General features: G+C 65.8%; 3 protein-coding genes across 3 annotated transcripts in view; 2 read left to right on the top strand and 1 right to left on the bottom strand.

Moving 5' to 3' along the window:
• The window catches only part of CHLRE_11g480400v5 (uncharacterized protein), a 12,076-nt gene extending 6,163 nt beyond the window's left edge, over positions 1-5,913 (top strand). The window contains exons 7-13 of the mRNA XM_043067720.1: positions 765-1,122; positions 1,330-1,741; positions 2,345-2,677; positions 2,939-3,843; positions 4,047-4,196; positions 4,363-4,465; positions 4,755-5,913. Of these exons, the coding sequence (XP_042919725.1) occupies positions 765-1,122; positions 1,330-1,741; positions 2,345-2,677; positions 2,939-3,843; positions 4,047-4,196; positions 4,363-4,465; positions 4,755-4,808 (2,315 nt within the window). The 3' untranslated portion in view covers positions 4,809-5,913. The remainder of the gene's footprint in view (positions 1-764; positions 1,123-1,329; positions 1,742-2,344; positions 2,678-2,938; positions 3,844-4,046; positions 4,197-4,362; positions 4,466-4,754) is intronic.
• A 2,392-nt stretch (positions 5,914-8,305) lies between these two features.
• On the bottom strand, positions 8,306-15,877 carry CHLRE_11g480350v5 (uncharacterized protein). The gene is made up of 13 exons (XM_043067719.1): positions 14,889-15,877; positions 14,390-14,538; positions 13,814-13,963; positions 13,548-13,622; positions 12,914-13,049; positions 12,450-12,560; positions 11,954-12,199; positions 10,990-11,646; positions 10,668-10,751; positions 10,220-10,339; positions 9,908-9,972; positions 9,446-9,512; positions 8,306-9,284 (listed from the first exon to the last, which is right to left on the bottom strand). Exons 1-13 carry the CDS (start codon positions 15,456-15,458, stop codon positions 8,826-8,828), a joined length of 2,889 nt encoding a protein of 962 aa, XP_042919724.1. The 5' UTR covers positions 15,459-15,877; the 3' UTR covers positions 8,306-8,825.
• Positions 15,878-16,147: 270 nt separating this feature from the next.
• Positions 16,148-25,807, top strand: CHLRE_11g480300v5 (uncharacterized protein). The gene is made up of 15 exons (XM_043067718.1): positions 16,148-16,734; positions 16,925-17,056; positions 17,305-17,355; positions 17,568-17,679; positions 17,873-17,949; positions 18,241-18,513; positions 18,699-18,770; positions 19,012-19,092; positions 19,302-20,646; positions 20,790-20,863; positions 21,046-21,168; positions 21,328-21,438; positions 21,639-22,541; positions 22,726-23,082; positions 23,337-25,807. Exons 1-15 carry the CDS (start codon positions 16,558-16,560, stop codon positions 25,503-25,505), a joined length of 6,057 nt encoding a protein of 2,018 aa, XP_042919723.1. The 5' UTR covers positions 16,148-16,557; the 3' UTR covers positions 25,506-25,807.
• Positions 25,808-26,154: the final 347 nt, after the last annotated feature.

Raw genomic sequence — 26,154 nt, 5'->3', positions numbered from 1 at the left:
GCCTCCCCTTCCTCCGCCCCCATCTCCACCCCCATCCCCATCCCCTCCACCACCTCGGGCCCCACCATCGCCTCCGCCCCCAGGCCCTCCGCCTCCCTCGCCTCCGCCGCCGTCGCCACCGCCCCCATCACCACCGCCTCCCCCGCCTCCTCCACCCAGCCCTCCCCCACCCGCACCTCCTCCGCCCAGCCCTCCGCCCTCGCCGCCGCCTGCACCCTGGCCGCCCAGCCCCGTGCCACCCTCGCCGCATCCCCCGCCGCCCAGCCCTCCGCCGCCCAATCCCCCACCTCCGAGCCCGCCGCCCCCTTCGCCTCCACCGCCCTTCCCGCCTCCTCCCAGTCCGCCCCCGCCGTCACCACCACCCCCATCGCCACCTCCACCCAGCCCTCCACCTCCACAGCCCCCGCCACCCTCACCACCTCCTCCACCTCCACCCATGCCTCCGCTACCGCCACCACCCAGCCCTCCGCCCTCGCCACCGCCCCCTGGTCCCCCACCGCCTTCGCCACCACCCCCCGCACCGCCGCCGCCCAGCCCACCACCTCCGTCACCTCAGCCGCCTTTGCCGCCCCCCAGTCCCCAGCCGCCTTTGCCCCTGCCCCCAAGCCCGCCACCGCCAATCCCTGCACCTCCCAGCCCTTCACCTCCCAGACCTGAGCCGCCGCCGAAGGCATGCGTCGTATGCGTGTACATCTACTTGCTCCCGCCCGCCCCGGCGGCTGCTGGAGCTGGCAGCAGGCGCCTGCTTGCCGGCCACTCCACAGAGCCTTTTGCCTTTGACGACTCTGAATGCGGCAAACTGGCCAAGAGGATCGATGACGGCTTCAAACAGCAAGCCGCACTGCTTGGTGCAAACATCCAGGTGCCATTCCGCCTGGACCACTGCACGCCCACCTACCTCAAGCTGATGGGCACCTTCGGCTCGGCCCGCGATGGCGAGATGCTGCAGGAGTGGCTGAACGGGCCGCTGGGCATGCTGGACTGGGTGAAGAGCGTGACGGGCGAATGCCCCGACCGGCTCTCCGGCTACGCCGTCCGCAGTGCGGTGCAGCCACCCAACAACGACACCAACAGCTGCCTTGTGGGCGACTTCAAGCTGGAGTGCTTCTACCAGCCACCCCCGTCACCTGCACCACCATCCTCCTTACCAGTCAGACCGGAACCCCGCAGTCCCCTGCCGCCCTCACCGCCGCCGCCCTCACCGCCGCCGCTCTCACCGCCGCCGCCTTCACCGCTGCCGCCCTCACCGCTGCCGCCCTCACTGCTGCCGCCTCCTTCGCCCCTGCCTCCAACACCACCAAATCCAGCACCCTCGCCGGCGCCGCCCAGCCCCCAGCCGCCGCTGCCGCCACCCTCGCCGCCGCCGCCCTGTGTGGTCTGCATCACAACCACCATCCAGCCGCCAGTGTCGGCGTCGGCGTCAACTGTGTATAGCCTCACCGATGCCCAGTGCTTGGACCTGTCGTCCACCATCATTGACAACATGCAAATGCTGGCCTTCGACACCGGAGCAGTCATTGTGACGCCGTTTGCCCAGGACGCCTGCTCACTCTCCTATAATGCGACGTCTGTGCCAGCCAAGTATCCGTTTGCGCGCGTGTGCGGTGCTTTCCTTTCCGCAGACGACGGTGCATTGGTAGCAGACCCCCTAAAGGAGCTGATGAAGGAGTGGGTGGAGTCGCTCACGGGTGGCGCTGCATGTTCTTCTGCATCTTTGAGTGGCCACCTGATTAGCAGTAAGGCGACTGACCCCAGCGGCGCCGCCAGCTGCCTAGACGCGTCCTTTCGTCAGGCCTGCAGCATCCGCCGCCCTCCTTCGCCTCGGCCGCCGCAGCCCCGTCCCCCCAGCCCCGCACCACCTTCACCTCTGCCTCCCAGCCCTGCTCCTCCCAGCCCTGCTTCTCCCAGCCCTGCTCCTCCCAGCCCTGCTCCTCCCAGCCGTGCTCCTCCCTACCCGGGGCCCCCGAGCCCGCAGCCCCCAAGCCCGCAGCCGCCTAGCCCAGAGCCACCGTCGCCGGAGCCGCCCAGCCCGACGCCATTGCCCCCACCCAGCCCAACACATGCCATCCCCGTGCCGCCTTCGCCTGTCCCCAGCCCAACACATGCCATCCCCGTGCCGCCTTCGCCTGTCTCCAGCCCGGGGCCACCTCCCTCACCTCCACCTCCACCGCCGCCGCTCAGCCCAGAGCTCCCCAGCCCCCTGGCACCCTCACCGCGGCTGCCCTTGCCTGCACTACCTCCTTCACCCCTTCTGCCGCTCGCTCCGCCCAGCCCTGCACCTTCTCCCGCCCCGCCGCCGCCGCCCTGCCATACATGCCTCCTCGTCTTGCTTACGCCGCCGCAGACGCCGCTCTCGCCCGCGCCCTTCGCCTTCACACCTGCTTCTTGCGCCGACCTCGCAGCCGTGATTACTGATGACGTCTCACAGCAAGCGGCCGACATGGGTTCGGTCATGCTCGCGCCCTTCGCGCTCACTGAGTGCTCCGACAACTCGCTTAGGCTGTGCGGCACCTTCCAGTCCGCAGCTGACGGCGCCGCGCTGGGTCCCTGGCTGGAGGACCAGTCCCAGTTCTGGCTGGAAGCGCTGGGCGGCGGCGACTGTTCCGCAGAGCTGGCCGGCTATAGCATGGTCTTCGAGGCCGTGGCAGGGCCGGGCGGTGGAGGCGTGTGCCTGCAGGCAACCAGCAGCCGTGCCTGCGCATTCTCGGTTCCGCCGCCACCCTCTCCGCCTCCGCCGCCGCCTCCACCACTGCCAAGCCCGACCATCACGTGGCCGCCGCCACCACCACCGCCTCCGCCGCCCGAGACACCCCCGCCGCCCTCACCGTCGCCGCCACCACCCCCTCCGGAGCCCTTGCCTCCTGCTCCTTCCGCTCCGTCATCACCGCGGCAGCCGGCCCCGCCACCTCCTCCGCTGTCTCCGCGCGCCCAATCCCAGGTCAACGCGCCGCCGCTGCCACGCATTCCCTGTGAGGTGCTTGTCCACATCTTGCTACAGCCTCCCGACGGTCTGCCGGCAGTAGCAGAGGCCATCACCGACGGCGTCGGCAGCGCCACCAGCACTAGCCGGCATCGGGAGCGACTGCTGCTGCAACAGCTCACAGTAACCGCCACAGCGGCTGATGCTTCCGGGAGCGCGGCGTTCTCCTTCGACGCCGCCTCTTGCGCTGCGCTTTCCACCCGAATAGCCACGGGCTTCGCGGTCCAGGCGCCGCTGGTTGGCTCCGACATCACCGTGCCCTTCACCCAGTTCGCCTGCGCGCCGCAGCAGCTCGTCCTGTACGGCTCCTTTGCAACCGCCTACGACGGCTTTTTGTTGTACGACTGGCTTAACGGCCCAGATGGCATGCAGGCCTGGGTTCATTCGGTCACAGGCGGCGACGCCTGCTCTCCTGAGCTCCAGGGCTACCTCATCCGCAGTGTGGTCACGGGTCCTAGTGGCGAGCTGGCGCCTAGCTGCATGGCGGGCGGTTTTAAGCAGCAGTGCGAGGGCGGACCGGCGCTGCCGCCGCCGCCCCCGCCGCCGCCCTCCCCTCCGCCCCCGCTTCTGCCACCCAGCCCATCGCCACCCTCACCGGGCCCGCCGCCGCGGCAGGCCACGCCTGGCCTACGGCAACCAAGCATGCCGCCGCCGCCGCCACCCTCGCCGAGCCCGCCGCCGCCGCCACCTTCTAGGCCCGACCTGGTTCAGACGCACGAATGTGTGGCGAGCACAAACGACGTGCCGTACAGTGTGGGGCCGCTGTACGTACGGCAGTCCCTGGACCAGTTCGGAGCTCCTGCGGTGGCCATGTGCACACGTGTGTCGGGCCGGCAGGCGTGCCGCCAGGCCGCGTTCTGCTGGTGCGTTCGCGCGGGTGGATGGATGGACGGGGACAGGGGAGTCAGGCAAGAAAGGCAGGGTTGGCTTCTTTAAGGGCTTGGGGAGCGTGCAGTCGCGGCAGGGGCTATTGGACAATTTGAGTGATCCTCGCATACACGGGCCACAGCTCCTGACCTTGCCATCCACCTCGCTCCCTCCCCGCCTTCCCTCTCCCCACGACCAGCGACATGGACTTTGCCAAGATCGAGGTGCCCATCAACCCCGCCTGCCGCAACGAACTGCGCCGCATCGCCGTCAACCGCCGCCTGAAGGATTGGAGCTGGGGCAGCTACCCCAGCGGCCTGCTCACTGTCAAGTTCGAGAGCCTGATCACGTGAGTCTTCTGCTGGGACAAGGGCCTAGCGGGGATTGGGGAGCGGGTTGTCTTGGCTTTGGCGTCTTGATACAGGGCATCTGTCCCTGCATGCCTACAGTATGTATTCCCTTTCTTTGCTTGCGACATGCATGGGCGCGGCCCAACGAACCCGGGACACATACAGGGACCTGCCGGACGGCCCCGACGGCGCGGAGCTGTGTTGGCTGGTGCGGCCTGGCGGCGTGTGCGCCGACCCGTCCGTGTTCTGCTTGCAGCGCTCCTGCCAGGTGCGTGCGTGCGTTAGTTGCGCATGTGCGCGTGTGCGTGCTAGCTGTCAAGGGAAGCGATGCATGCATGGGGCTGAGTGTCCGCTGGGCTTTGATTGCCAACGTAGTTTCGGTCATGATGTATGCTCCGAACATTGGCGGCGGCATGATGCTCCAAACAGCCATTGGCGGCATGCTCTGCTCAGGATGTGAGTTCCTACCTCTCGCGGCTGGTGTTTGTGTAAGGTTTGCTCTCCTGCATGCATGCGGCGCTGGTCCCTTTCTTGACTTCTTGCCTATACACCCGCAGGTCAACATCTTCTCCACCAACAACAAGTGCTGTCCGAGCGCCTTCATCTCGTAGGCATGCAGCACAGTACGTAGTTATAGTTGTGGACAGCAATAGGCGGGAGGCTCCTGTATGTTGTTTGGAGCAACATGACGCCGCCTTGCCCTGTGCAGTTGTGTGCGCATGTCTTTCAGTGTCGGGTCGCGACACCAGCATAACGTATCATCATGTTAGACAGGAAGCATTTGAACTGCATGCAAGGAACCGAGACGGTCCCAGTAATTGATGAGGCTCTTGCCTAACTACGTGACTTGGGTTTGGCCACCCAGCCCAGTATGTGTGTGTGTGGGGGGGGGGGGGGGAATAAGGCACGAACTTGCCTGCACGGCCGTCGCAACACAAAAAATCGGTTCGTTGATCTCTCAACAGTGAGGAGCAGGGGGCACCCCTGGTGAGGAGCATGCATGCGATTGCTGGCATTATTGGAGGAACCCTCGGCGCTCATGATTTGGCGCGGATTTGCGCCGTTAATGACTTCAATTTGCGGCCCATCTAGGCCGCCATATTACTTTTCTTTCTTCATACCATACTGCATCACACATACATTTTTGGAGTGACGGCAGGCTATTGCGTGCTTGGGGCAGCTTGGGGTTGGTCTTCGAGGCTGGCATGCCCTGGCCGCACGTGCCTAGATAGCACACGACTGTGTGTGTCAGGACGGTAGGTATGGTGCTGGCAAACAATGGAGTAGTTGGGGGACAGTCCTAGACAGCTAGCGCGCGTGTACCTTACTTCGTGCGTGGAACTGCCCACCCGTAAATTAGAGCCCGCACACGCACAAGCAAGGAAGTAAGGCGTACTTGATTGAGGCTGTGAGTGCCAGCCGACACCCAACAGCAGGAGCGGTGCCAGACTTGCACCCGCCGCTGTTTTGTCTGTGATGGGGCGGAGCGCGCGGCATCCTGACAGGGAGAGGCAGAAAGTGCCGGCCGGCATCTCCTGTGAAATAATCCCACGCCACGTTTCTCGGCGACTTACCGGCTTGGGCTATGTCAGCTATCCCCGAAGTGTGGAGCTTGGGCTGCGTCAGCTTCCCGCGCGCCCATGCCGGTTCTAAACCACCCTGGCACTGTGACTCTTGCCATGTGCACTGAGAGGGCTGCCCTATCGGTCGCTTGCCTCGTGTCATTCGCCTTGTCAAGGGGGTCCGGCCAGGCTTACAGCGTTATCTCTGTCAGTCATCCAGCCTTCAATACTGCACGAACGCCCCCCTCCCCACCACCACGCACACAGTGCACGCTGGCACAGGCATCCACGCATCACTGCATGCGTGCGCATACGTGGCCGGCCGCCCGGCCATACGTACTCGCCGCCCATGCGCTGTCATAATTCAAAACTGAGCACCAACAGTAGTCACACCTTCTGAATGCATGGTACACAGCCGCATCTCTTCCTCGACGCCACATATGTATAAATATACACCGCTCCATCGTCGTCCCTTTAAATTGTGGTCATGTGTCCTGTGGGATGCTAGATAGTACGTTGGCTCCATGGCCAGGCGCGTCGAGCCGTCTTGACAACCGCAAGTAGGTAGGTCCCCGCTGCGTCCTGTTCCTGAATGCCGCTGCTTTGCATCCGACCTCCTATCCCGCCCAGGGGCGGCGCTGTAACCACCAAATTCATCAGGTTTACGGCTGCCCCTGCCCCTGTCCCCGCTCCTTGCTTCCTGCCCCATGACCTCGTCCACAACTCAGTGCTGCTGGTGTCCAATGGCCAACAGTCGCCCCATCATGAGGCTGCTACAGCCCCCACGCCACTCTGGGAACCTAGCTGCTTCAGGCTTGCTTCAGGCTAGCTTCAGGAAAATGACCCTAGTCAAGGCTTCAGGATGCTTGCTTCAGGGAAGAGACCATATCAGGAAAACGTTGAAGCACTTCAGGAAAGGGCCTGAAGCACCGACACCCTGAAGCCCTCTGTCACCCGCCCCGCAACCGGTGTTCATCAGAGGTGTCTACAGACACCGAACTGTTATCCCCATTGTCATGTCAATCAAGCACTCTCACCTCCACTGCACCGAGCACCACATGCCCATGTCCTCGTCATAACCTGAATACCTGCAAGCCTGCCGTGTCAGCAGCTGTATGAGCAGTGAGCAGTGCGCAAGCGATGTTAGAGCATCTTGACTTTGGACTGCAAGCCAGGCATGCAAAAACACCCCCGAGCAAGTAGGCCTCAAGTCCTTGCGAAGAATTCCATCCAACAAATGATTCAGACGCACTAAGGGACATGGGCATATACTTAGCTTGCAAGAGGCTTGAGGTCAGCGACGAAGACGACCGCTTTGACCGAGTTGTAGCCAGCTCCACAGGTCGTTCACAAGCACGGAGCATATCTACATTTGGTTATCACAACTTCCTACATAGCTTTGATTATTAAAGAACCATCCAGATCAAGGCAGCGTCGGGCAGAGCGTCGGGGATAATGATAAAGGCTCGCCCAATTATTGCTTGACTGCATATATGTATTTACAGGGACATGTTGAAGTAAATATGTTGAAGAATACAGTAGTGTGCAGCAAGTGGTCTTCAGTAGCTCGGTACTGCTGAGTCCCATGCAGCACGCCGATGAGGCACGCGGAAGGGCAACACCCATGCAGCCTACTTCGTTTCCCGCGCATGGCATGCATGCCATCCTTGCCCGAGTGTCTGGTGCCTTCCCATGACGCCAGCGCTGCGTTAAGCATGGAACAGCCTCGCACCGGTGGTGTAGGGGGGCGTGTGTGTGCTGTGTGTGGTGGTCAGCAGTAGTGGCGGGTTTTAGGGTCTGTGCATATGCAGGGGAGGCAAGCCATCACCCTCCAGCGTTCATAGATAGCTGGTTATAGCCTATATCCCACATTGCACGAGTTGGGGGGCGGGCAGGCCCACGCTGGTGGTGGCAATGCCTGGTGTAGGTGCCGTCACCCTTTTTGGCATGCCCCATGCCAAAAAGGGTGACGCCCAGACGTGGGGCCACTGGTGTCGTGTCAGGCCGCCTGCGCCCCCTAATTCTCACGCATGGCATGCATGCCATCTTTGTCCGAGTGTCTGGTGCCTTCCCATGACGCCAGCGCTGCGTTAAGCATGGAACAGCCTCGCACCGGTGGTGTAGGGGGGCGTGTGTGTGCTGTGTGTGGTGGTCAGCAGTAGCGGCGGGTTTTAGGGTCTGTGCATATGCAGGGGAGGCAAGCCATCACCCTCCAGCGTTCATAGATAGCTGATTATAGCCTATATCCCACATTGCACGAGTTGGGGGGCGGGCAGGCCCACGCTGGTGGTGGCAATGCCTGGTGTAGGTGCCGTCACCCTTTTTGGCATGCCCCATGCCAAAAAGGGTGACGCCCAGACGTGGGGCCACTGGTGTTGTGTCAGGCCGCCTGCGCCCCCTAATTCTCACGCATGGCATGCATGCCATCCTTGCCCGAGTGTCTGGTGCCTTCCCATGTCGCCGGTGCTGCGTTTAGGATGCAGCAGCCTCGCGCCGGTGGCGGGGGGGTGCACCATTAGTGCACGCCGTCAGCCCTTGATCAATCAATGTATCATTTTCCCGACGTTGGCACCAGACAAAGTATAAGCATGTCATTGTACATAGAATGTAGCAATATTGATGTTGTTTGATTGCAAACAGACCCCTGACCTGAAGCAATGTTCCTGAAGCGCGGCATCTTGTGCGAGGCTGGGCCCGACAGCAAGAAACGTGCCCGAGAGCAGCATTCATGTACTCATTTGTTACAAAGTTTCATCACAAAGAACATAGTGGGACTAGCGGTTGATGTACGGTGAATGTCGCGCACATTCTCTTGTTTCTTGCCAACACCTGTGACAGCACAAAATGCAAAGACACAATGCAACAGGCAGCTGCAGTAGGCTGTGCAAATGTCATGCTTCCGGCCTGTTGCCAGTGCCAAACCTGAAGCCTGAAGGTGACGGTTCACTACACCTGAAGCAGCCCTGAAGCAGCCCTGAAGCAGCCCTGAAGCGAAAGTCGGGTTCCTGAAGCCCCGGCCATTCCCCGAGTGCGCCAACCGCTACAGCCTAGGGCTCGTGTGCCTGCCTATGCCTTCAGCTGCTGCTGCTGCTGCTGCTGCTGCTGCTGCTGCTGCTGCTGCTGCAGCCTCAGTTGTGCCAGGTGTTTGACCAGCCAGGTGTGGATGTCGGGCGCCCAGGGCCGCCGGTACTCGGCGCGCCGTAGCAGCACCGCCATCGCCTGGTCCACCGCCGCCTCCGCCTCCGCCGCAACCTCTGCCTCCGCCGCCCGCTCCTCTGCCTCCACCTGCTCAACCGCCGCCGGCCCCACACCACTGCTCTTGGCATCCGCAGAAGTTTCTGCTGCGGCATCGGCAGCGGACTCGCGGCGCAACGCCGGGCGCGGCATGGCGGCGGGCAGCAGCGGACAGCCCTCCTCCGCCAGCCATTTGAGTACGGCAAGGCGGGCGCCCGCCGGGCCGCGCTCGGTGTCGTACTGGGGGAAGAAGTCGTTGTCGGCCTCGGCGTCCTGCTCGGCCAGGTAGTCCTGTAAGGGCACACGGGCACGTGGCATGTACGGCAGGTGGGCGGCTGCTGGTTAGGAGAGCGGCTGGTTAGGGGCGTAGTACGGCAATGAACACACACACCCTCCCTGCCCGCCAGCACCATCACCATCACCAGCAACCCCGCAACCACGCGTGCTCCCACCGAGGGGTCCATGAGCGCGGCCGCAAACAGCCCGTGCTCGAAGGTGCCGAAGGAGCAGCCCAGGCGCCTGACGGGCAGCAGCAGCAGCAGCAGTAGCAGCGAGTAGCAGGCAGGCAGGTGAAGCAGGGCGGCGGGCGGGCAGGCAGGCAGCAGTAGCACGCAGCGAGTAGCAGGCAGGCAGCAGTAGCAGGCAGGCAGTAGCAGGCAGGCAGGTGAGCAGGCAGGCAGCAGTAGCAGGCCGGCAGTAGCAGGCAGGCAGGTGAGCAGGCAGGCAGTAGCAGGCAGTAGCAGGCAGCCAAGTGAGGCGGCGGGCAGGAATGCAGGCGGGCAAGCAGTCAGACGGGGCAGGCAGGCAGGCAGGCATGCAGGCGGTGAAGCAGGCGTGCGTGCGTACAAACTTGAGTGCGGGCGGATGCGCGGCTGGTGGGGACGCACGTGGATGGAACATACACGCGCACGCACCGCAGGCAGCGCAGGGTGGGCCAGTGTCCGTCCATGGCGGCGCGCTGGTAGGGCGAGCCGTCAGCCTGTGGGAGCGCGAGCGAGTGTGTGGCGGAGAGCAGTTGAGCGGGCCCGCAGGGTTCCTGGGTGGCAGCGACACGTGACAGGGAGCGGCTGCACGCATGCACACACATGCTGCGTGTACCCTTCCTTCCTGTGCTTGCAAACGACTGCCATGCCGCCCCAAGCCGCTGCAGCTGCCATCACAGCCATGCACCCTCCAAAGTACACCCATCCACCCCAACCCGTGACCCCACCCCCGCACGCACGCACCGGCATGGGGCAGCCCGCGGCCGCCAGCCACGTCAGCAGCGCCTCGTTCTGCGCCGCCGCCACCTCCCGGAACACGGCGGCGGACAGGGGTGCGCCGCGGCGCTGCGCCCAGGCGGCGACCTGCAGATCGAGTGCAGCAGGGGTTGGGGCGGGCGGTTGGGGCGAGGGGGCGTGGAGGAGGAGCCTTTCCATCTCTCCGTTCCTGGAAAATGTGTCAACCCCCACACCAACACCAATACACACACAGTCAGACAAACACAGTCACACACAGTCACACATACACACGCACGCACACACACATACACACACACACACACACACACGCACGCACGCACACACTCACACACCGTCTCTTCGCCTCCCACTGGCACCTCGTGTGCCACCCCCCTCACCCGTGCCGCCCCGCCCCGCCTCCCTCCCCCACCCACCCACCCACCCACCCACCCACCTCCACGGCGCCGGTCAGCAGGCTCGCCGCCGCGGTGACGGCGCCGCCGTCCAGCGGGCAGCCCGCAGCCGCCAGCCACTCGCACTGGTCGATGAGGCGGCACCAGTCATCAGCAGTGGTGGTGGGGAGCACAGGGGAGCAAGGGGGTCGGTTACAAGCGGGACCTGCCGACGCAGCTCAGGAGCTGAGCGAGCGCGCACCGCTCCAGGCACACATGGATCAAGCCCCCATCAACCAAGTCAGCACCCAGCCACCGATTTTACCCTCCCACCCACTACCCAATACACGCAATGCAACCACTACCCCCACCCCCTACACCCACCAGTTCGCGGTCCCCGCAGCTGATGGCGCGGGACATGACGGCGGGGCCCCAGGCGCAGCCGCGCGACCTTAGCCACGTCAGCATCGCCCGCGCCTCGCCAGTCGCGGCGCCGTGCCGCCCGCTACCCGCCACCGCCTCCTCCGCCACATCCGCCAGTAGCAGATACGACCGGCGCCTGCGCTGCGGCCGCTCACCCGCTGCCGCTGCCGCCTCGGCTGCTGGGGCTGCTGCCGCCGCCACCTGCGCTGCCGCCAGCCCACCCGCTGCCGTGGACGTCGCCGGCGGAGCAACTTCGTCCTCCTCCACGCCCTGCGCCGCCGCCACCCACTCCAACACCTCCAGTCGGCCGCTGGAGGCGGCGGCCGCCAGAACATCATGTGCGCCATCCATGGGCCCGCCGCTACCGCTGCCGCTGCCACTGCCACCATTGCCGCCGCCGCGCCTCAGCGCTTCAGCAGTAGCAGCCTTGGCTTCGGCCTCGGCTGTGGCTGCAGCTGCTACAGCCTGGTCCGTGCTGCCGTGGAGGCAACCGGCCGCCAGCAGCACCTGGAGACAGGCCAGGTGGCCGCTGCGAGCGGCGGCGCGGGAGGCGCGCACGGCGGAGTGGGAGGTGCGGGCGCGGCGGCGGGACTCCGGCCCAAACAGCGCCAGCACATACTGCGAGGGAGCGAGGGCCATGCAAACGGACAGCAGCAGGTAGTCAAGCAGCCGCCTTTCGGCTGCCGTACTGTGTACGATTTGCGCGGCCGCCCCACTTCGTAAACCCTGGGAGAACAAATTGGTATGAATAATAATTGTGCGGAGGCGCACGTTTCAAGGTGCGCAGCAGCGGCACATGTGAGCTGTGCCTCTCACATCAGCGCGGCGTGGGAACTATAAAATTGTTCCCTTTCGCATCACTGCGCGCCCAATCCCGCTATACACGCCCGGCCCTTTCGCTTCCCTCGCTCGCTCGGTCCCTCACCCGCATCAGGTCAGCGTCGCCGCGCTCAGCCGCCAGAATCAGATGGTCCCCGGTCAGACCGAATCCAAACCCGGATTCGGATCCAGAGTGGGTCCCGATGCCGGCGGATCCAGAGGATGTGGATCCAGGCCAGGCGCTCAGCTCCCGGATCCGCGCGCCCACGTCCTCCACGCGCTGGCAGAACAGGTGCGGTGCGATGAAGCCGCCGGGAGCGGGTGATCGTGGTGATTCCAGGTCGCGTGGATCCTGTGTCACATACCCCATGATATTGCATGGCCAACACACGCAGCAACAGGGACACCCGGAATGCGTTCGTGCAGGGAGTGCAGCGTTTTGTCGGTGCTCCGCCGGCGCGTGCCTTCGCATCTGGGCGCCTCAGCAAGTGGTTGCTGAAAAGCTCTGGTGGACTGCCCATTGCCGTACGCCTGACTGACTCGTCATCACGTGTCAGACATACCGCTCGCGGCGGGCTGCAAGCCGTCGCTGCCCTGCTCACCTGAGCAGTGTCCCCGAACCGTTCGTAGCTCTTTGTGTGCAGCAGCCAGCGCAGCTTGTCAGCCCAGTCGGGCGTGGGGCTGAGCGCGGCGGCGGACACCAGCAGCCGGACCTGTGCGGGGGTGGGAGGCAGGTGTCATGGAATCTGTGAGAGGGAAACAGGTGGGAGCCTGGGAGGGAAACAGGACCTAGGGGAACAGGTAGAGGTGGTGAGTGCACCGTCTGCCGCGCTTAGCTTGCGTCGATGCGCGTCTGGGCGAATACCGGTACACGAGGGCGCAACAGGAACGGCTTTGCAACCAAGCGCACAAGGCCACAACGGTACTCAAAGACGACCATATTAGAGTCCACTTGACCCGGCCAACACACGCATAGCATGCCCTGCGTGTCCTGCGTGTTTTCTTCCCTCGCGCCACTCCATCCCCACACCATCTCGCAGCGTGTCACGCGGTTTCTCGCGCCCACCTCGAAGGGTTCCAGGCGCCTCCGCCGCCGCTCAATCCACTGGGTGTGCAGCTCCTGCAGCGCCGCCAACGGCAGGCCCTCCGCCGCCGCGCGCACCAGCTCCCCGCCGTCGATGGCGGACGCCGGCTGCAGCTGGCTGCGGTGTGTGTGGCGGTGTGTGAAGCGGTGTGTGCGGCGGTGTGCAAGGCGGTGTGTGTGGCGGTGTGTGCGGCGGTGTGCAAGGCGGTGTGTGTGGCGGTGTGTGCGGCGGTGTGCAGGGCGGTGTGTGTGGCGGTGTGTGAGGCGGTGGCGGAGGAAATGTGTTAAGGCTGCGGGGTGGTGATGACTGAGGAGCACGGGGCGCACGCGCCTGGTTGTGCATGGACCACCGCTTCATCCCCACTCCCACTTTCCCCCTTCTTCCCCTCCCCTCTTTCCCTCCCCAGCCGTCCCCTCTCCTTCCACCATTAGCCTCCCCCACCTACTGCAGTGACTGTACCCACATACAGTCCGCAGGTCACTGAGGAGGCGCCTCACCAACAGACCCATCAGCAGCAGGGGCGCGGTGAAGGGCAACTCCCGACCCATCCCCTGCCAGCAGCCACCGCCGCTCCCACACACGCACAGCCCCACAGCCCCCACGCGCCTCTCTCACCACAGCCTCTCCATGAGCCCCCGGTGGCCGCCGCGGGCCGCCTGCGCGGGCAGCGTGAAGTTCTCGCCGCCGCCCCTGCGGGTGTGTCACACACACACGGAACACAGGGCTGCACACTCTGCTGCACGCGAGGTATTGACACGTTGAGGCACCAAAAGACCACCAGACCAGGTGTTTCGCACTGCCTCGTCTGCCCTACCCCGTCCCAGGCCCCTCCGCCACCCACGACACCCCACCCCACACCACCAATCACCCACATCACCCACAGGTCACTGTCGTCGTATTCATCATCATCATCATAGTCGTACTCGCCCAGGCCTCCGCCGCCGCCGCCGCCGCCGCCGCCGCCGCGCAGGTCGTCGTCCAGGTAGGGGCAGCCGGCGCGGATGAGCCACATGGCCATGGCCTCATCGCCCCTGCAGCCGGGGCAGTCGGGGGCAGTCAGGTGTGTGTGTGTGTGTGTGGGGGGGGGGGGGGCAGTCGGAGCCGGGGGCAGTCGGGGCCGGGGGCAGTCAAAGGGTAGTCAAGTACGGGGGGCAGCCAGAGGGTAGTCAGGTAGGGGGCAGTCAAGGCGGGCAGCCGGAGAAGCTGAAGCGGTTTGGTAAGGTAAACACCTCCGACCCCTGACCTCTCCTCCGCAACGCCGCCACACCGTCGCCCTCGTCCACAATTTCTTCATGGCTGCTTCGGAGCATGCTGCATGTAGCCGCACGGGCAGATCCCCCCGAGCCCTTGTCCCCGCCCTCCCCTCCCCCGCCCCCACCTCTCCCTCCCGCTCGTCTTAGTTGGGTTTGGTTTAGTTTGGGCTGGTAATTACAACCCCCACCTCCCCCGCCCCTCACCTCCACACCACGTCCGGCAGGCAGTGGCTGGGCAGCGGGCAGCCCGCCTCCCTCCGCAGCCACTCGCACACGCCCACGTGGCCGCCCGCCGCCGCGTCCGCCATCAGCGCGCAGGTGGCCGGGAAGTACTGCTCCCAGGCCAGCAGCGCCTGTGCGGGGCGCGGCAACACGATGATGCCGGCGCGGGCGTGAAGGTCTGTTTGTGAAGGCCTGCGCGTGAGTGTTCGTGTGGCGTTGCACGCGCGCATGTACGCTACGTGATTGTGCAATTATGGCAGGCGGCCCCGTGTGTGTGTGTGTGTGTGTGTGTGTGTGTGTGTGCGTGCGTGTGCGTGTGCGTGTGTGTGTGTGTGTACGTGCGTGCGTGTGTGTGTGTGTAAGCCTTACCCACCCCGTGGCTAGGGCATGAGCCCCAAACCCCCATGCCACTGCATCTACAGAACCTTCCCACAGACAGCTCCCGCCCCTCTCGGTGCCTACAGCCGACTCCTGGCTCTACCTGCAGGTTCTCCAACACGCCGGTGCGTGCCGTGGCCGTGACCAGCAAATGCCGGCTGCCCCGGCTCAATGCCCGCACCGCCGCCCCGCCCCCCGGGTGCCCCCACTGCCGCTTGAAGGCGTGCGGGGGCACTGGCTCGGTCGCCACAAGGGTGACGTGGCGCCGATCTCGCCCGAATTGACTGGCTGTTGCGCGGTTGACCAGTCGGACAGACGCCGGGATCTCGTTGGGCGGCAGGAAAGCTGCGATCCGGTCAACAATGTCTGGGATCCATACCCTAGAGGGGCAGCGGGCGGCGTGAGTGGAGGTGGGGGAAGCTGCGCCTGAGCTGGGCCCGGGACCGGGGTGTTGGGCACCTGACGTGGGGATGTTGTCCATGGGGGACGGCGCGTCCCCTTCCCCAGGCTGCTGTGAGGGAGGCGGCAGTTGCGACTGTGATTGCAGCTGGAGATCTAGAGCCAAGCCGTGAAGCTGCGTGGTCAGCTGCCCGGCGGGCGGCGGTGGAAGGTCCTGGGGTGCCGGGGCGGTGCCGGGGTTAGGGTTCACACCGGTGTGGCTCCGTTCCGACATGTTGAGGGTGTTCTGCAGCGCAGCGGTCCTGAGCGTGACCTTCTTCTACGCTTGTTGTCACCTCTTAGAATAGAGTTCTGAGCCTGATATCACGCAAAAACTCTAGTTCTGCAGTTGCGTACAGATGGCGCCAGGCCAGTAGAGCATTTCGCGAGACGCGTTCGCTGGAGCCAGTGTCCGAGCTCAGTTACAATCTTGTATTTAATGGCATAACGATATCTCAGTGTTCAAATTAAACACTATGGCATGCGGCCAGAAACAGGCTCGCCGCTTTGACAAAGATGGAGGAGCGTCACAGCTGCGCGGGCTGCCCTTCTTGCTCAGGAACGTATCATGGTGTCATGCAAGTGTTCGCAAGCCTTATGGAGCACACAAACATGTTTAACCCGGTCTCACCGGTCACAGGGCGGGCCCCCATCTCGGGTTCGTGCCGGATCATTGGGCCTGCGACCTTTCAGGTCTACCTTTGCGCCTCACGTTACCCTTGGCTTTCAACATCGCTCCTCTTGAGATAATTCCATACCTGACGCGCATGGATGTTCACCTGTCCCCAAGACCCCGACCAAGGGACTGAACCAAACTGAACCAAACGACGACGGTGCCACCGAACCGATCGCCACCTGCCCACCTGCCCGGCGCTCTCGCAATCTTATCAAATTGCTGCATATACCAATTTAGCACACTATATGTAATTTCCTCCTAAAGCTGACGTATAGCGAGGTTGTGAGCCGCAGTCAAAATGCCGCGACGCAGACCCAACTCCTGCTCTTTTGCGGTCTAGCCGTTAACGGATTTGAATATGGAGCTCCCACCTGCGTCAAGCCTTGGCTGGACGTTCAGGCCATCTGCCTTTGGACAGCCGAGGCTGGTGACAGCCGAACCCAGCTCGGCACGCGCGGGCACTGAGCAACCACCAGAAATTCAAGCCTACAGAATGCCGGCGAACTCAACGCCCTCGCCGTGGGGTGGTCACCGCTGGGCTGGCGATGCTGGTGACGCGAAAATCGTGCATCGATTAACAGAGACTCTCCCACCGCAAGCAGCGTCTGAACACAGCTTTGCGAGCAGCGGATACCAGGGACAGGATGCGCATCCAGCGATGGGACCATCACCGACCTGCGCGGCAAGCGGTGCAAGCGGCTCCGAGCACGGCACTCACCTAGGATGGCAGACGCTGCCGCCCAGCACTGACTTCGAGCGCCTTCAGCGCAAGTACTCGGAGCTCCGGGAGGCGTTGGACGCCGCGCAGCGGCGGGCCGCGGGGGCGGCGCAGCAGGTGTGGTACATTCGGGCGGGCTGGGGTAGGTGTGTATGCCGCTTCGCGTGTTGCGCCCGGAGTTCACAGCCCCAAGTCACCCGCAACGCAGTGCCAGCCCTTTCCACTCGCCCGAACCAACCTGCTCCATCGCAAATGCGACTGACACCACGCGAACCCACACGCTCACACGTGGCACCTGATCGCACAGGCGGAGGACACCACGGCGCACGTGGCTGCGCTGCAGCGCGACAACTGGGGACTGGGCGCGGAGGTGGAGGCGCTGAGGCGGGATGTGGCGCTGCTAGGGGGCAACCTGCAGGGCCGGCTGGCGCTGGCACAGGTGGGGGCTGCCTCTGGTGGTAATGGTGGCGGGCGGGGTGGCTGTAGAGGTGTAGGGATGGGGACGCGGACTCTGCTTGGCGGGCCTCGGGGCCTGCACAAGGTCTGGGCAAAGGTTGAGCGAGCAAGGGAAGGGCCGCAGCGTACATCTCGTGCTCGACGTGCGTACGCATATCCACTCTTCAGCACTTGCGCTCAGCAGCCTGTCGCCCAAGCCGCCTCTGCACCTGCCGCTCCATATCATGACAGGGCTCGGTGGTGGCGGAGCTGCAGTCGGACCTTACGGCGAGACTGGGACAGGTGCGAAAGCCAGGGCAGCGGGCAGCGCTACTCACACAAAACACGGACCAGACAGCGAAGAACGCTGCGCTGCTCTTCATGTAGCTGGCCGTGGCTCATGTGTCGACATTGTATCGGGCTGGCCAGGAGCCTTCCCGTACCCCCGGTGCAACCTACAACGTCGACGTCTTCACCCCTCCTACTCTATCTGCTCTCGCTGCGCCCTCTCCCAGATTGGGCTGCTTCAGCAAGAAGTGACCACGCTGGCCGGGCGGCTGGCGGCGGCGGAGCGGGACGCGACGGCGGCGCTGGAGGCGGCGGCGGCGGAGCGGGAGCGGCTGGCATGTAAGGAGCTTTGGATGCGAGCGGGCACCTGAGGGGACTCCGTCCTCCACTGAGGGACGACTGCAAGCTGCGTGTGGGTTTGGCATGCATATCCCGTTGTCAACAGTATGTTGAGGCAAAAGGCCTTCCAGGGTTGAGATCTTGGCCTTGGGCTGAGCGGCGCTGATCCCTTCACCTCTCCTCTCTTCTACAGCCGAGCTGGGCGCTGCACGGCTGATGGCCACTGCCCGCGGCCGCGGTGGTGAGGAGCTGCAGGCGCAGCTGCAGCAGGTGCGTGTGGGCCGCAAGTTGTCAAGCTGGAGGGATGGGACTGGGGGTTGGGCCAAAGCCGGAAAGAGGCTGCTGGCCCGTCGCCGCACACGCCGTATCGCCGGGCCAGCAATTGGAGTGGGAGCACCGCAAACAAGCAGGCTGAGCAGCGCGTATGTACAAGCGTACCGGCGCACGCACCGTTCCCTGTCAAGTGCGGATGAGGCATGGAGTCACGGGAGGTGACCCCTGTAACTCCAATTGAACCTATGCATTACCATGCCCAATGTGACAACCGTACAACAACGACAGGTCCAGCAGGCGGCTGCGTCTGAAGCAGCGGCTCTGCATGCTCAACTTGATGTGGTCACGAAGCGTGCCGAGGCAGCTGAGGCGAAGCTGGCAAACGCAGAGGCGGCGGCGGCGCGGCAGCAGGAGGCGGCGGCAGCAGCTCAAGCGGCAGCTGTCGAGGCGGAGGCGGCGCGGGGGCGGCTGGCGGCAGCGCTGGCGGCGGTGGAGGTTGACGGGCGGGAGCTGGCGGCGGCGAATGAGTGCTTGCAGGCCGCGCTGGAGGAGCACGTGGACGTAAGTGCAAGTCTGAGGGCGGGCGGGAGGTCCAGATGCCGTGTGGGCGAAGGGCTGGCGCTGGAGTCTAGGAGAGGTTAAGACCAGTAGTTTGCATACAGACTTGGGGGGCTGCGCCGGTAAATGGCCACCAAGCTGCTGGCACTGCCGGTTGCCTGACACGGCCGTACGGGTTAAAAATGCAGTTGGAGGTGGCGGCTGGCGGTGGCGGGGGCCAGGCGCTTCTGCGGCTGCATGCGGAGCTTCGCCGAGTGCAGGTGTGTATGTGTGGGTTTGTGTGCGTGCGTGCACGCTGGCGCGTGTTGGCGAGAGAAAGGTTACGTATTGTGCAAGGTGTCTGGGTGTTGGGGTCCGAACATCCACGGGTGTACTACATATTTTTTGGCGGCGCCGAGTGGTCGGGCTTCGGTGCCGCGTGCTTGCCTTATGCTGAGCCAGTCGTGTTGCAACGGCTGCAAAGTGGCACCACCAAGCTCCATTTGTCATGTGCTCCTGCAGGCTGACGCGTCGGAGGAGCGGCGACGCCTGCAGGAGGAGGCCGCGACGGCACGGACGGAGGCACGGACGGCAGCGCACCAGGTGGGGTAGTGACTGGTGGTGAATGCAGACCGAACCACGGTGCCAACAGAGCCCATCGCAGTGTTCTTGTGTCCTTGCGACATCGTACATGCACACAGACATTGGGCAGGGACGTGTACCGGCGTGTGCACTGACCGGTGATGCATGCGCTGACTATGTGGCTTGTGACTGACCTTGGACTACGTGCTGGCACTTTCTCCCATGTGCAGGTGTCGTACTTGCAGGAACTGCTACAGCTCAAGCAGCAGCACGGCGAGGCAGCTGCAGCAGCCGGCGGTCCCGGCTTTGGCGCCGGCAGCGGCACCTTCGCGTCTGCCCAGGTGGCCCCGGTGGCCGCAACCCAGGCTGCTTCCAGCACTGGCGCAGCCAGCATTGGGGCCCTGAGCGCGGCGTCAACCCCAGGTGGCAGCGGTTTCGGCTTCGGCAGTAGCACCAGCGCAAGCGGCGAGGGCGGCAGTAGCAACGGCACAGGCGCCTGCAGCACCTGCGGTCGCAGTGACGGAGCAGAGCCACCGCAGCAGCAGCAGCAGGGGCCGCCGCAGCAGCAGGGGCGGCTGGGCTGGCCGGCGAGGGTGGCGGAGCTTGTGCGGAGTGTGCAGTGCCTGGAAGAGCGGCTGGGGCAGGAGCAGGACCGCTGTGAGGGGCTGCAGCGGCTGGTATCGGCACTGCAGGAGCAGCTGGCGGCGGCGCACAGCGGCGGCGGCGGCAGCGGCCCCGTCTGCTACAGCCACGGCGGTGGGCAGTGCTACAGCCAGGACGGCCAGCAGCACGGCGGTGGCGCGAGGCCCCGTGAAGGCAACGGCGTTGGCGGCTTTGCGAGAGGGGCCGGGCGGGGTCTGCAGGTGGACGTCGGCGGGCACTGTGACGGCGGCGGGTTGGAGGCCGGAGGCGGCTTTGGCGGGTGCAGCGCCGAGCCCTCACAGAGCGCCTTCAGTGACTTTGGCGCAGTGGCCACTCCCAGCGGCGCGGCGCCTCAAGGCGGCGCCAGCCGCCGCCACACGGGGGAAAGCACGGGCGGGGACGTGGGCTGGAGCCGCGGCAGTGACGATGAAGGCACGGAGGGCGGCGATGGTGACGGCGGCGAGGAGGCAGAGGCCGGCGGGACACCGCTGGGACCTGACGCCGCCCGGTCGCTGGCGCATGCGCTGTTCAGCGACGATGACGATGACCAGGGTGGCGAGGGGGTTATTGAGCTGAGGGCGCAGATGGTCGGGCGTGATGACGAGCATGGGGCCACACACGAACGACAGCAGCCGGGCGCAGCCGTAGCTGCAGCGGCGGCGGCCTCTGGTTCCCGCGGGCCTTCGGGCCTGGGCTCGCCTCCGGGCCAAGCAGCGGGCGGCTTTGGCCGGGGTAACGGCGGGCTTGAGGCGCGCCGGGCTGCTACAGCCGAGTCGGCGGCGCAGACGGATGAGCACATGCCCGGCTCTGCTACTGCCGCCACAGCGGCGGCGGCAGCTGCTACAGCCGCCGCGACGGGCGCGCTGCTGGGGGCGGCGCGCGAGGAGATCGAGCGTCTGAAGGAGTTGAATGCCAAGTTGGCGGCCGCCAAAGGTGCGCGTTTTCTGGTTACGCAGCTTGGATGCCTTCCTTGTTTGAGGGGGTGGCTTGGATGCCGTGTGTTTGCCTTCCAGTGGCTGTTGCTGTCAGGGCAGAGCAATGAGCGGCTGTCGTTTGCCTTTGCTCTGCTGCCACAGACCCGCGGCGCTACATTGCAGTGGAAGACGTGCGGTCGGCGTTGGCGGAGGTGCGCGAGGCGGCCCGGCGCCAGGTGAGCACAGGCCTGATGCGGGGGCACAAACCAGGCACACAGCACGGCAGGGCATACGCGCGTGTCACAGCACCAACCCATTGCTCTTCACAGCGCCGACCGACAGCGGTCACGTGAAGCACGGCAACCATGCGTGCACAGCCACACGCTCTACATGCCGTTTCCCCTGCCGCGCCGGACAGGCCGACGAGGCTCTGGCCGCTGCGGCTGCGTCGGCCGCGGGCCGCTATGAGGCGCTGTCGGCGGCGCATGCGGCGCTGCAGGCGGAGGCGGAGGCGCTACGGGGGCGGCTGGAGGCGGCACAGGTAGGGAGCGTGGGCGGAAGGGGCGGGGATACCGTATCGTTGGAACGTGCAAGAGTGGCCGAGGGCTAGGCCAAAAGCTAGGTCAAGGGCTAGGCCAAGAGACGTCACATTCTCGCGTTGACATTGCAGCTTCGCATGTTGACATTTTGACACGCGCAGTGTGATGTGGACGACCGTGTGGCAAAGCTGCAGCGGGCCGCGGACGAGGCGGGAGAGCAGCTGGAGGCAGCGCGGGAGCGGGCGGAGCGGCTGGCAGAGCAGCTGGCGCAGGTGCGACTGTTCTTGTCGAAACGCGTGTGCGTGTGCAACAGAGCGCCGAGTAGGGGATTACGGGATCGTGCGGTCTGGTTGCTGGTGAGGTTGGCTGTGGGTGTGTAGCCGCCACCGGGGCGCAGGGTTGCGTGCAGTGGGCATGGCCGACTGAGTGAGCTCGATTCTGGGCACCCTTCTTGGTGTGGGCGGTGGTGCAGGCTCGGGGCGACGCGGAGGCTGACGTGGCGGCGGCGGTGATGGACGCCCACGCCGCGGCCGCCGCCTCCACCGGGCGGCAGCTGGCGGCACTGCGGCAGCAGCTGGCGGCGGAGGCGGCGGCAGCGGAGGCGCAGCTGGCGGCGCGGCTGGAAGACGAGAAGGCGGCGGCGCTGGCGGCGCTCCGGAGGGAGCTGGAGGCGGCGCATGCGGAGGAGCGGCGGCAGTGGCAGTTACAGCTGCAGGAGCTACGGGACCTGGCTGTAGCGGAGGCTACTGCGGCTGCAGCTGTGCAGCAGGCTACAGCCGCCGCCGCCGCCGAGGCCTCTGCAGGGGCTGCTGTTGGGCGTCAGGAGGCGGAAGCGGAGGAGCAGGAGGAGAGAATGGCGGGCGCGCTGGCGGCCTTGCGTCAGCGGCTTGAGGCCCAGCATGCAGCGGAGCTGGAGGGGCTGCGGGCGGCACTCCAGGCTGAGCACGCGGCGGCGGTGGAGTCCCTGCGGGCCCACCTGTCAGCGCATGCGCAGGAGGCGGCAGCAAAGGCGGCAGCAGAGGCGACAGCCGCCGCGGCCGCCGCGGCCGTCACCGCGGAGGCGGGTGGTGTGGGCCTGCCGGGAGGAGGGGGTGGCAGTGACGTTGGGAAGGCTGGCGGCGAGGCGGCGCAGGCTGAGTTGCAACGGCTGCGAGAGGCGCTGCAGGCGGCGCATGCGGAGGAGCTGTCGTCGCTGTTAGGGCGGCACGCGGCGGAGGTGGCGGCGCTGCAGGAGCGGCTGGCGGCGGCGGCGGCGCGGCACGCAGCGGAGCTGGAGGCGGCGGTAGCCGCGGCGCAGGGCGCGGCGGAGGCGCGGTTGGCGATGGCTGTGGCGGAGGTGGAGGCTGCCGCGGCGAAGCGGGAGGAGGAGATGCAGGTGCGGTTTGGGGTCAGTCCCGAGGGCCCGGGTGTGATTCCAGGTGTGTCCAAGTTACACACAGTCAGTCGTTCTGGTGGGCAATAGAAGAGGGATGCTGTAGAGGGCGCAAACGCAAACGCGTTTACGGCGTATCTGTCCGTTAGTCGTTTCATAGATGTATTTGTATCTGCCATGACCACAGGACCTGCGGTCTGAGGCCGAGGCACTGCGGGAGGCGGTGCGGGAGCTGGAGTCGCAGCTGCTGCAGCTGAGCGCCTGCGACGCGGCTGAAGCGGAAGCGCAGGCAGCCCAGGAGGAGGAGGCGCAGCAGCTTCAGCAGACGCAGCAGGCGCACCATGCCCAGGGTCAGGAGCAGCATTCAACGCAGGAGCGGGAGCAGCAGGAGCAGGAGCAGGGGCGGAGCCACCGGCAGCAGCTGAAGCGCACGGCAGAGGAGGCGGACGCGTTGAGGCGCTCGGCGGAGTGGATGGAGGCTCAGGTGGAGCGGCTGCAGCGGCTGCAGGCGCATCGACAAGCGCAGGAGGACCAGGAGGATAAGGTGGGGGCAGGAGGAGGGGTAGGGACGAGGGCCGGTTGGGTCACCAAGCAGGAAGACGCATGGGGGACAGGGGCAAAGGGGCCGGGGTGTGGCAAACCTGGAATCGAGGGCTCGGCGGCTGGTCGATTGGGGTGCGCGACGATGCTCAGAGTATCCGGCAGAGGCAAGAGCCGCTGATGCCGTACCGGCATCGAGATGGATGCGCGGAGGGCTGACGTGCGTTTACGGCCTGTCCCACTCCATTGCTGCTTCAGATCGCTGCGCTGGAGGATGCGCTCTGTCGACAGCAGGCCGAGCTGCAGCGGCTGGCGGCAGCGTTGGCGGCGGCGGGCGCGCAGCACGAGGCCAAGCTAACCGCCGTACGGCGGCAGCACGCCGCCGAGGTGGCTGAGCTAACGGAAACGTACGACGCCTCGTACAAGGAGCGGTTGGCGGCGGCGGCGGTTGCGCTGCGGGACGCGCACCAGGGCGAGTTGCGGCGGGTGGCGGCGGTGATGGGTGCGGAAACGGCGGCTGCGGCGGCGGCGCTGCGCGACCAGCTGGCGGCGGATGCGATGGCGCAGGTGGCGGCGGCCACAGCCGTCCTGCAACACCACCACCAGCACCAAGAGTACCAGCAATACCAACAGCAGCACCAGCAGCAGCAACAACATGCGGCGCAGGTGCAAAGGCAGGCAGCAGCAGTGGCAACAGGGCCCCTGGGTGACCGGACCAACGCCCAGCAGCAACAGCAGCAGCAGTCAAACGGTGGCGGCGGTGGCGGCGGCAAGGCGGGGGCGGGGGCTCCCAGTGGCTTTGGCGGCCTGCAGCCCGCGCTGCCGCTGCACAACAACCACCGCGCGCCCGCCGCAGCTGCCTCAACTGCTGGGTACGACGACGCGTACGGTAACGGTTACCCATACGGTTACGACGACGACCACGTACAGCTAGCGTCGGCGCGGGACTCGTGGGTGGATGCGCAGCCCTCCTCCGCCTCCTTCGCCAGTCAACGAGGTCAGCGTGGCGCGGGCGGCTTCGGCCCGGCCAGCAACGGCGGCAACGGTGCCTCCTGCGCAACCGACGGTTGGCCGTTGCCGCAACCGCCGCCGCCCGAGCGATGCGCATCGCCCACTCTGGAGGAGGACAGCTTTGTGAGCGGCACGGGGGGAGGCACAGGCCGTACGTCAGAAATGTACGGAGGGCGCGGCGGGGGCCGCGGCAACGGGGGCGCGTCAGCAGGGGGTGCTGGACCCGCGGGCGGAGGTCGTCGTGGCCCACTCGCAGCTTCGGCGGCGTCGGGGCTTGAGCGGCTGGCAGCACAAGCACCGCGGCCATCCGCGGGGTGCGTGGCCAGCGGAGGTGCCGTCGGGCGAGCCGGTTTAGCCAGTGCGTCCACAAGCGCGCTGCTGCCTGCTAGCTTCTCTGGTGGCGGCGGCGCTGGCGCTGGGGCGGGGGTGGCTGCCGGCACTAGCTACTACAGCAGCCGCACGACACGCGCCAGTAGTGGCGACGGAGCTGGCGGGTTCGCCTCTCGCAGCCACCAGGCGGCGGCCCCGGCCGGGACCCGCAGCTACGGAGGCGGCGGCGCTGCTACTGGCGCCAGCAGCGGCGGCGGCCACGCGGCTGGTGCTGCTGGTGCTGCTGGTGCTGGTGCTGTTGGTGTTGGTGCTGGTGCTGCTGCTGGTGCTGGTGGCGGTGCTGCTGCTGGTGCTGGTGCTGCTGGTGGCGGTGGCGGTGGTGTGCTGGACAGCCTGTTGGGTCGGGCGCTGCTGTCCAGCCGGGAGCACCGGCACCGCAGCCTGGCGCAGGAGGCGGAGGCGGCGCGGCACGCCGGCGTGGCGGCCAGCCATGAGGCCCGGCTGGCGGAGCTCAGGAGCGAGCGGCTGGCGACAGGGGCCACGTCAGCGGCGGCCGGGCCGGCGGCTGGCGGCACCATGCAGCAGCAGCAGCAGCAGCAGGCCATTATTGGAGTGAGGCGGAGTGGCGGGGCGCCGCCGTCAGCATGGCATAGCCAGCACGAGACCGCGGCTGCGGCTGCCGGGGCGGGGGCGGGGGCGGGGCCGGCTTCAAGGCCCGCCTCCACGACGGCGACGGTGGCCATGGTGGCACAGCTGAGAAGCAGTCTGGATGAGCAGCTGCGGGCGGCGGGGCTGCCTGTGCCGCGGCTGCCCGCCGCGCCTGCTACTGCCAGGGGGAGCGGACGAGGCGAGGGCAGCAGCTCAGGCGGTGGGGGTGGCGGTGGCGGTGGTGCGCAACGCGATGGTGTGGCGGCTCAGCAGCAGCCCGCGGTGGGCAGGTCGGCAGTGATGTCAGTGCCGGCCACAGCCGGAGACGTGCCGCCGCCTCTGGGGATGTCGTTGAGCCTGTCTGACCTCAGTGCTGCAGCTACTGCCAGTGGCAAGGGCGGTGGAGGCGCGGCGAGCAGCGGTAGCCGATTTTTGTAGTGGGTGGAATGGGAAGCGCACGTATGTGCATGTTGCGGTATGGAGTTGCACGTTGTGCGGTGCGGGACAGGCGGACAGCTTGGACGGGGCCACGGAGTCACGGATGCTGGACCGAGATGATAATATTGTTGAAGAAGAATGCATGACGGCACAGCCACCTTCCTGACTGGACATCGCATTTTACCACAAGCCGACTGCAGGATGCAACTCTGACAAACGGCGTGGCAAGGGCCATGGCCATATCGTATTGTGTGAATCTTGCTTGGAGCACTGCAATGGAAGCCGTGTAAAAGGCTAGCGGGCCGTACGACGCGCGTGAGTGCTACGTTCTCGGCTCGGTTGCGCAGCACTGATTCCCAGAAACAGCTTCGCAGCCAGTGGGCGTACCGTATGTCAGAAGCTTTTGGGCTGGTTCGTGCTCAGCTACCCTGAGTATCTTATAAGACTCAGGATGTCATGTTGCGGATGAGCAAGCGTCAGCGCAGGGTCCCCCTAACTTCAGTGAGCTTCAGCAGGGGCGGCCTGTCTCGACAGCGGAGGCAGTTTCGGTGGGCATGCCACGGCGGGCGCAGGCAGGGGCGGGCGGGCAGGGGCGGGCGCGCCGACACGGTTTTGGCGTCGTGACCGGCGCCGCGGCGCGTATCTGCAG

This window comes from Chlamydomonas reinhardtii, chromosome 11 (genome assembly GCF_000002595.2).
Source record: "Chlamydomonas reinhardtii strain CC-503 cw92 mt+ chromosome 11, whole genome shotgun sequence".
NCBI lineage: Eukaryota > Viridiplantae > Chlorophyta > Chlorophyceae > Chlamydomonadales > Chlamydomonadaceae > Chlamydomonas > Chlamydomonas reinhardtii.
The sequence above is the reverse complement of the archived record's forward strand: the minus strand, read 5'-3'. Positions and strand labels throughout refer to the sequence as shown.